The following is a 9,786-nucleotide window of genomic DNA, read 5'->3' as shown; positions in this document are numbered from 1 at the left end:
TACTACTATTATCACTACCAACCGTGGTGGAAAACTGGAGGATGGAGGGAATTCAGGGATTGGCCGTGAAGATAATCCATAGTTGCCCTTCACAACCCCAGTTACCAGTATGCCTACTTCTACCCAACACCATTTCCCCCATACTACCCACTTAGTTGTACCAATCCCTCCAGAATCCTCCATCTCTCCACTCCTCCCCCAAATCTGAAGTCCCATAGTGGAAAGTTAAATGAAGAGGGGAAATAGGGCACAGCTAGGTGAAGTGGATTTTCTCTCAGTCCACCCCAAGACTTATTTCCCAAACTAAGTCTCCCCCATCCCCACCCTGCAAACGCTGAGACTTCCCTTGTTTCCAGGTTGAATGCTTCCAGAGGCTTAAATGTCATGGCCTAGTTCAGCACTTCTATGACTACCCAACTTCATCTCCTCTCTCCCTTACAACCTAGCCCTCCCCTGACCTATTCTTCTCAGCTGCTGCTCTGTTTCTGGTAGGCTGGAATTAGAATGGACTGACTTTTAAGGTCTTTAGTTTATAGAATGAGCCTGATTTTCAGGAAACGTCATCGTCTGCCTCCAGTGAATGCTAAAATCCTGGACATGCACAGTGACATCGTGGTCCAAGCATAACGTCCCAGGAAGTCTATTTCTGAAGCACAGGCATGCTTAACAGTAACTAAGAGGAGTCTAAGAAGTTCTAGTGTAGCTCTAGGTAGCTCTACGAAGCCATCTGTCTCAGGGCCAGGGAGCTGCCTCTGAGGAGTGGGTCATCCTGATGAAGAAGATAAATGTGTTCAGTTCTGTTTCTGCCTTGGAGAGAGGCCAAAACTCCCTCCGAAGGGAATTCCTAAGGGCAGAAATCGCAAAGGAAAGGATGCTATCTGATTCACCTCGTTTTCTGCTTTCCCAAATCATATGGGACATTCCTAATCAGGGAATTGTTTTGAGGGAGTGAACGTAAATGCAATGAACTTGTCCAGTCTTTGATCAGAATTGGAGAGGCAGTCCTTGGAAAATGGAACATCATTGTATGCCTGTGTATATGTGTCAGTCTTTTCCCTGGTCCACCCCACCTCTTAACCCACTCTGTCTCCATGTAGATCTGCTATGGTCCAATGGATCCCACTCTCAAGGATAAAGCTCAGTGCCCGTCTCTCTATCAAATCTCTATGATGTCTCCAGATCTGCACTTGGGAATGATCCGTCTCATGAAACATTTTCACTGGGTCTGGATCGGCCTCCTGGTCACCAATGACATTAATGGAGACACATTCACCAAGACCATGACAGAGGAAGTGGCTACGAATGGAATCTGTGTGGCTTACACTAAGAGAATCCAGGAATACTTTACTGAAAGAACATATCCATTTGAGTCTTATTACACAAAAATCATTAAATAATCAGCCAATGTGGTTATTGTCTGTGGGGATACATTCTCTTTATTGATTTTTGTACTTAATATGAATACTGATCCTGTTTTTGGTAAAGTTTGGGTCACCACCTCTGATTGGGATTTTACCACTAATTCCTATGACAAAAGTTACAACTTTTTCCAAGGTGCCTTGTTATTTTCAGGGCACAAGAATGACATTTTGGGTTTCAGGAATTTTGAGTGGACCCTGAACCCTGGGAAATATCCACAGGATGTGTTTATACAGTCGTTCTGGGGATGGGCATTTGATTGTCCACATGTAGAAGAACAGGAAGGAATGTCAGTGCCAGGACTGTGTAATGAAAATGGTACTTTGGAGAGCCGGCCCATGGCCTTCTGGGGCATGAATCTATCTCCTCAGAGTTACAGTGTGTACAGTGCTGTGTATGCCATAGCTCACGCCCTCCATCAAAACCTCTTGGCTGGGAAGGAGATGGAAACCCTTGGGGATGGACCAAGTCAAGTTCCTCGTCCATGACAGGTAATCTTTCCATCCTTCCCTGAAGTCCAGCTCTCTAAGGAGGCTACTGTGAGCCTGTAGCCATTGACAATATGAACCCAGTTACTCTTGAGTGTCTTTTACTTAAGTCCTGGCTGGCATGGCCATTACTGGGTCAGAGGATCATTTACTGAGGTGGCAGAGATGTATAGAGATACTAAAATCCACCTCCTTCCTGGAATCAGTTCCTGAATATACCAGTTAACACCTACCTTGTCTTTAAAGATCTCCAGCTGGTCTGTACAGTCCCTTCAGCTCCTTGAGCTCGGGTTATAATGGGAACATCGAGGTGTGAGCAGATGGTGATGGGCTGGACTCCAGGCACTCATGTTAATCTTTCCTTCCAGCTCAACTCACTCCTAAAGAACACTCGATTCCACACCAAGGCTGGTGACCAGATCGATTTGGATGACCACAACAGGGTGACGAGTAGATTTGAAATCTTGAACTATCACATCTTTCAGAATGGCACCAGAGCCCATGTCAAAGCGGGAGAATCTATCCCCCTGGCTTCAGCTGGAAAAGATTTCAAAATCAGTGAAGAGCAGATAACATGGGACCAGCTATTTTCTCAGGTAATGTAGTAGTAGTCCTAGTAGTAGTCCTAATAGCAGTCCTGGTAGTAGTAATATGATTAGCAGGAGTAAGAAAAATAAAAGTATTAGTATTAATAGTGGGAAGAGGAGGAGAAGGAGTGGGAGGATGTGGCTGTGGGGAGGCAAGGAGGAGGATTGATTGAGGATCCACTTGGTGCAGTGCACTGCATTAGGTACTTGGGAAGTACAGAAGCATGAAGAGACAGGTTTTCTGTCCACAAGAATCTTACATTCTATCGAGGAGGTAAAAGTCAATTCCACTGTCAGGACACAGAAGGGAAATTATTTTCCTCTGGCAGCATCCCTGGGCTTTGGTTCCCACTGATGGTTGCACACAAACTGAAATAACCAACTCCATCAGAAAGAAAATAACAAAAAATCAAGAATTAGCTTGTTGAATGTTGTATATTGAATGTTAATGATTTTGCAGCCTCAGATTTTCTTTATCATTACACTTGCGTTTTTCACTCTATTGTTAGTCTTGATCTGAAGATGAAAATTACCATAACTCAGCCTGCATATATACTTATGTCTCAGTAACATAGAGGATAGAGGTCAGGGTGTCCACGTGATGGCACAATATCTGTCAACAAATAGGAGCAGGCAAGGTGATTGAGTGCTTTAAAACCTATGGTAAGGAATTTTGTTTGATGCACAGGTAGATGGGCAACCACTGGAGGTTCTTGATGTGAGGAAACATGGACTGAAGGTATTTGTATAACAATTTACCTGGACAGCAGAATGAAGAATGGAATGGAGTGGGGAGACAAAGGAGCCAGGGAGGTCAGCAAGGAGGCTCGTACAGTAATCAAGGTGGGATAAGATAGGTGCTTGGATATTTCACTCTGCCGCCCGGATCATTTTTATACAAACACCTTCAGTCCATGTCCCTCCACTCATCAAGAACCTCCAGTGGTTGCCCATCCACCTAGACATCAAACAGAAATTCCTTACCATTTGCTTCAATCACCTTGCCCCCTGCTACCTCACCCCTATCCTCTTACTACAACTCAGCCAGCAAACCTTGCTCCTCCGATGCTAACCTTCTCACTGTTTCTCAGTCCCATCTATCTCACCGCCGGCCACTCATCCACATCCTGCCTTTGGCCTGGAAACCTCTTCCTCCTCCAATCCAACAGGAAATTACTCTCTCCCTGTTTAAAACCTTATTGAAGGTACATCTCCTCCAAGAGGTCTTCCATAACTAAGCTCTCCTTTCCTCTTCTCCCATTCTCTTCTGTATTCCCCTGGCTTGCTCCCTTTATTCACCCCCAACCCCCAGGCCCACAGCACTTAGATATATATATATATATATATATATATATATATACATATATATGTGTGTGTGTGTATGTGTGTGTGTGTGTGTGTGTGTGTGTGTGTAATGTAATTTATATACTTTCATTAATGTCTGTCTCCCCCTCTAGACTGTAAGTGCATTGTGTGCAGGGGATGAATCTGTTTAATGTTTCATTTTATAATAATAAATAATAATGGCATTTATTAAGTGCTTACTATGTGCAAAGCACTGTTCTAAACGCTGGAGAGGTTACAAAGTGATCAGGTTGTCCCACGGGGGGCTCACAGTCTTAATCCCCATTTTACAGATGAGGTAACTGAGGCACAGATAAGTGAAGTGACTTGCCCAAAGTCACACAGCTGACAATTAGTGGAGCTGGGATTTGAACCCATCACCTCTGACTCCAAAGCCCACGCTCGTTCCATTGAGCCACGCTGCTTCTCCTCCAGGTGCTAAATACAATGTTGTGCATATAGTAAGTGCTCCATAACTGCAACTGAATGAATTAGGGAATGAATGAATGGTGAGTGGGTGAGCTGGGGGGAGCACGAGGTCAGTGGAGCTGAGGAGTGATAGAGATTGGCCAGTGGAAGGGTCACCATGAACATTTATGTGGATATTGAAGTCCCTAAGGATCAATGAAGGGATGGAGAAAGACAGAAGGAATGTGAGGAAGGGATCAAAATGGTTCAAAAAGCTGAAGGTGGGGTCTCGTGGGGTGGGGATTACTGTGACTAGCATCTGGAGTGGGTGTTATTATCAAGTAACCATCTAATGGGCGAGATAGACATTAAAATAAATTACCGAGTGAGGAATTAAAAATATAAGAATATGTACCTACCATATTGAGATAAGAGCCTGTTTCTGCACTGAGGGAGAAAGAATGATAATAACTAAGCTACCCAAAGAGATTTATAGATAAAAGTATACAACCATCCAAAGATATCCCTGAAAGACAAGAGCAGCCATGAACCACTTCCCTGAAGTGACAGGAATGGAGGCAGGCGAATCCAGTTAATTCGACATTTTGAGGGATGAGTAAGTGAGAGTCTCTGATTTGGGTCTGTTCTGTTGTTCTCTGCCTACTGTGTATCTTCCATCTCCTCTTACCTGGTAAAGCTTCATAACTTTCAAAGTCCATCCCAGGACTTTTACAACTCGGCTGGGAGGGGGAATTACTGAATGAGATCCAAGATTTTCATTCTGACCCAGAAGGCCGAAGGACTGTGGAAAATGACAAAAGAATGATCTCATGTCTGTCCATGATTGGAACTGACCATCTCAGGACCCTTTAGAAGGAGTGTAGAGTTGCCCTGAGATCACCATAGACATTCCTTTCACCCTCCATTCCCCTGAGTCTTACAAAGTAAAGCCAATTCCCTTTACCCTGTCCCTTTACCTCTTCCCTGTCCTTGATCAGATCCCTTGCTCCTTGTGCTGTGAGAGCTGTGGGCCAGGATTCAGGAAAACAGCTCGGGAAGGAAAAGCTGCCTGCTGCTTTGACTGTGTCCCCTATTCCAAAGGAGAGATCACCAATCAGACAGGTAGGTGTCTGCAGAGACGGTTCTTCCTGGTGAAAGAGCGGTGGTCAGATCAAAGCTTTCTGGGAAAGCTTTCTGAGAATAGGAAAACAATTGGCTTTAGGAGTTGACACTTTGGGATGCCTAGAGTGTGGAACACTTCCACAATCAACTAAGCACTGGCTTCTCAATCCCCATCCGTCTTCCCCTACCCCCGTTACACTTAAATCTTTCAACTGTATTGCTTTCTCCTTACCAGTATTTCTTTTAGTGTCTGCCTTCCCTGCTGGACTGGAAACTACTTGAGGGAAGGGGCCAGGTCTAGTGATCCAATTGTACTTTCCCAAGTGCTTAGTAGAGTGTTTTGCACAAAGTAAGCATTCAATGAATACCACTCTTTGATTGATTGACTGATTGATTGCTTGATAATGGAGTGATGACTAATCGGAAGCTTTCACCCGTGCCACCTATAGCAGCCACCCTGTTCATCCAACCTGGGATTCAGTCTCTTACAGAGGCACCAGAATGTTTGGAGGTTGTGTGTGTGTGTGCTAATTGTCCTCCTGGACACCCATCCTCCTATGTGCTCTCTTGCCATGTTGGTGTTGAATTGTGGAACAACATTTCTGGTTCTATCTAGTCCATTCTTTGCGAATTGGGAAACTTCAAACAGCTCCCCTTTCAGCCTTTGACTCTTCAGACTAAGCAGAACCCATCGTTCAGATTGTCCTCCTTTATGAAGCTCCTCCCTCCACCTGATCATCCTTGTTGCCCCTCCTTTTTCCCCTATACACCTCTATTATGAACTTCTCACATTCAACAACCGGACCTACCCACCTCATCCCCTGCATGGCGTGAAATCCCATTTATTCCTTTCAGATATGGATCAGTATCCAAATTATCGAAGAGATCAGTGTAACCCGAAAATAATGACCTTCCTGTCCTATGAGGAACCTTTGGGAATGGCTCTGGTGTTCATAACTCTTGGTTTATCACTCCTCACTGCTCTCGTTTTGAGGATATTTATACCCCACCGGGACACGCCCATAGTGAAAGCTAATAACTGCACTCTCAGCTACCTCCTCCTCACAGCCCTGTTGCTGTGCTTCCTGTCCTCCTTGACCTTCATTGGCTATCCTGGCTTGGTGACCTGTGCCTTGCGACAAATAGTCTTTGGTATTGTCTTTTCTGTGGCTATTTCCTCCGTGTTGGCAAAGACCATAACTGTGGTCTTGGCCTTCAGGGCCACCAAGCCAGGAAGCAGAATGAGGACTTGGTTGGGCACCAGGATATCCACTTCCATCGTCCTCATCTGCTTCCTCGTTCAAGTGGGCATCTGCGTGATCTGGCTGGGAACTTCCCCACCGTTCCCCGACGTGGACATGGCATCAGAGACTGGTCTCATCATTGTCCAGTACAACGAGGGCTCCACAATTGCCTTTTACTGCGTCCTCGGCTACATGGGGTTCCTGGCACTAGTCAGTTTCATTGTTGCCTTCCTGGCCAGGAGGCTACCCGACAGTTTCAACGAGGCCAGGTTCATCACGTTCAGCATGTTGGTGTTCTGCAGTGTCTGGGTCTCCTTCCTGCCCACGTACCTGAGCACTAAGGGCAAGGGCATAGTTATAGTTGAGATCGTCTCCATCCTGGCTTCCAGTGCTGGGCTCCTGGGCTGCATCTTTGGGCCCAAGGTCTACGTCATCCTACTGAGGCCGGACAGAAACACCAAAGGACAGTTACTGGAGCGATGGGGGAATACTGAAACAGGACAGTAGAAGCTGAGATCACCAGGGCCATTTTCAGGGTATAACGTACCTTGAGATGAGAGTTCAAATGTTAGCCAATTCCCACAGACATGTGATGCAGTATACTTCACCAAAGGATGCTCTTTCATCATATGGTGATTTCCAGCATCAGCTCCCAGATCTATAATGTGCCACCCTACTCTTCATTTCTCAACCTCCCCTTCATGGATGGCCATGATGGCTTGAGTTAAGCTGAGCCAAGCTCCAATTTCTGTCCCCAGAAGGTTAAGGACAGCTGCTCCCAAGGCAGAAGGAGAAAGAGGCAGATTTTTTCATATCTACCCTCTTTCTCCAGGAGAATCCTCGTTGAGTCGGATTAGGAAGGGCAAATCTGAATCAGGCCCTACTCTGGGACTCTGATCCTGTCCTTTCAGGCTCTGCCCTTTTCCCATTTCCCTCACCACTCTCTTCAGCTCATTCCACACAATAGCACACATCCCTCTCCTCTCTGCTGCTTCCTTGGGTTCCCCACTGCCCAATGGCCCAGCCCGTGGTCTTCATTTCCCACACCTCCTGGCAAGGGTCTGAAAGTAGAGTTCAATCAGGACAGGAAGTTGACTCTGGACTCAGCTCCCTGAAGTAGAGGTTGGGGTCTTCACTATCCCTCCCCACCATGGGAGCCTGTAATTAATTTCTAGAGCTGGCAGATCCACAGTCCACCTCAGCTCCACTCCCACCCCATAAATGACCCTAATCTCTCACTGGACACTCTGCCAGCCTACCCCATTCATTCATTCAATCATATTTATTGAGTGCTTACTGTGTGCAGAGCACTGTACTAACCCCTGGGGAAGGACCAATAGGCAACGCATAGAGATTGCCCCTACCTAACAACGGGCTCACAGTCCAGAAGTCTCGAATTGGGCCCCCTAGGTCAGGCCCAGATGCTAAACTGTTTGTCTGTTGAGTGCTCTCCTTTGCTGGCTATTCTGCTGTTTCAATGACAGTGGGAAATGGATAGCTTTGGATATTCTTTGGACCCAGAGATGGCACCCTAGGCACCCTCAGTCCATCCAGTCCACCACACTATTGCCTTCCCCAGGTGAGGAGAGTCACCCTTAGACCCACAACCCTGAAGAGTGTAGGAGAGGGGATGAATGTAGTGAAATATATGAGAATTGTAGCCTCACCTCCCTGCATCATACCCTCAGCCCCCCAACATTACCATGACTGAGGGACTCTCTGCCTGATCCCACAAACTCTTCACAAGCTGGGCCTCATGTAAACGTTGTTGCTGTTCCTCTTCACGTCCCTTTCACCTCCAACCAAGTAAAACATCAGGTAATTGCAGTCTTGTTTCCCCGTGTACTTTCAGCCTCCTCCTATCCCAACTGAGGAACACTCAGCCTGCTCCCAGCATGCTTTGTGCTCCAGCCATGCTGCCTCCCAGGGAATTGACACTAGCTCCACTCTGCACCACTGCGAGACCCCAGAATGCCATCCTGCTTTCAACCGCCATGGCAAGAAAAGAATACAACATGGGTCTCCTAAAAACCTCGGGAGAATTAATGACCTAAGTAGCCATCCTTGTGGCTTCGAGTTTGCTGTGGACTCAGTAACCCAAAAGTCCTGAAATTCTGCTCCTTTAGTCACAGCTCCCTACTGATTTTTGTTTTCATTTTGGGTATTGTGTATTTTCCCTTGTCTCTTAAGCTCTTTTAATGTTTAATTGTTCATTTACTCCTGAAGTGTTTGTTTCAAGTCCTCTTCCTCACCTTTATTCATAAATTATGAGCCCCTCAAAGGACAGTGTTCATGCCTATTTCTTGGTTTCAAAAAAATATGGTATTTGTACAGTGCTTACACAGTGCCAGACACTACCGTACGTGCTGGAAGAACAGCAAGATAATTGGTTTGGACACAGTTTCTGTCCCACATTGGGCTCACAGTCTTAATCTCCATTTTACAGATAAGATAACTGAAACACATGGAAGTTAAGTGACTTGCCCAAGGTTAGACAGCAGACAACTGAAGTAGTGTGGCCTAATGAAATAACGATGGTCCGGGCTGTCAGAGGACTTGGTTTCTAATCCCAGCTTCACCACTTGTCTGCTGTACGACCTTGCACAAGTCACTTAATCTCCCTGGGCCTCAGTTATCTCATCTGAAAAATGAGGATTAAGACTGTGAGAGTTATGTAGGTCATGTACTGTTCCCAACCTGATTAGCTTGTATCTATACCAGCACCTAGTACAGTGCCTGGGACAATAAGTGCTTAACAAATATCATTTAAAAAGTGGCTGAGCCAGGATTAGAACCCAGACCCTCTGACTCCCAGACCCAGACTCTTTTCACTAGGACATAATCGTTCTCACCAGTCTATGCTGCTTCTCACTTGCGTGAGAAACAGCGTGGCTTAGTGGACAAAGTACGGGAATGGGAGTCAAAGACCGTGGGTTCTAATCCCGACTCAACCACCTGTCAGCTGTGTGACTTTCAGCAAGTCACTTAAATTCTCTTTGCCTCAGTTAACTCATCTGTAAAATGGGGATCAAGACTGTGAGCCCCAAGTAGGACAATCTAATAACCTTGTATCTATGCCAGCTCTTAGAACAATGCTTGAAATATAGTAAGCGCTTAACAAATACCAACATTATCCTTATTGTTCTTATAATTTTCCCAGCACTTAGTACAGAG

At 45.8% G+C, this 9,786-nt stretch overlaps 1 protein-coding gene across 1 annotated transcript; it reads left to right on the top strand.

Moving 5' to 3' along the window:
• Positions 1 to 2,203: 2,203 nt before the first annotated feature.
• LOC119923447 (vomeronasal type-2 receptor 26-like) lies at positions 2,204 to 8,883 on the top strand. Its single transcript, XM_038742824.1, has 5 exons — positions 2,204 to 2,503; positions 5,245 to 5,368; positions 6,224 to 7,115; positions 8,524 to 8,704; positions 8,839 to 8,883. The coding sequence occupies exons 1-5, from the start codon at positions 2,204 to 2,206 to the stop codon at positions 8,881 to 8,883; spliced, it is 1,542 nt and encodes a 513-aa protein (XP_038598752.1).
• Positions 8,884 to 9,786: the final 903 nt, after the last annotated feature.

Source organism: Tachyglossus aculeatus, unplaced genomic scaffold, assembly GCF_015852505.1.
Source record: "Tachyglossus aculeatus isolate mTacAcu1 unplaced genomic scaffold, mTacAcu1.pri scaffold_1_arrow_ctg1, whole genome shotgun sequence".
Taxonomy (NCBI): Eukaryota; Metazoa; Chordata; class Mammalia; order Monotremata; family Tachyglossidae; genus Tachyglossus; species Tachyglossus aculeatus.
This window is presented reverse-complemented; position numbering and strand designations above follow the sequence as displayed.

Coding starts and splice junctions, on each gene's coding strand:
- LOC119923447 (XM_038742824.1), top strand. CDS start 2,204: ATGGGAACATCGAGGTGTGAGCAGATGGTGATGGGCTGGACTCCAGGC. Junction 5,369..6,223: donor AGAGATCACCAATCAGACAG/GTAGGTGTCTGC, acceptor TATTCCTTTCAG/ATATGGATCAGTATCCAAAT. Junction 7,116..8,523: donor GGGAATACTGAAACAGGACA/GTAGAAGCTGAG, acceptor TTTGTGCTCCAG/CCATGCTGCCTCCCAGGGAA.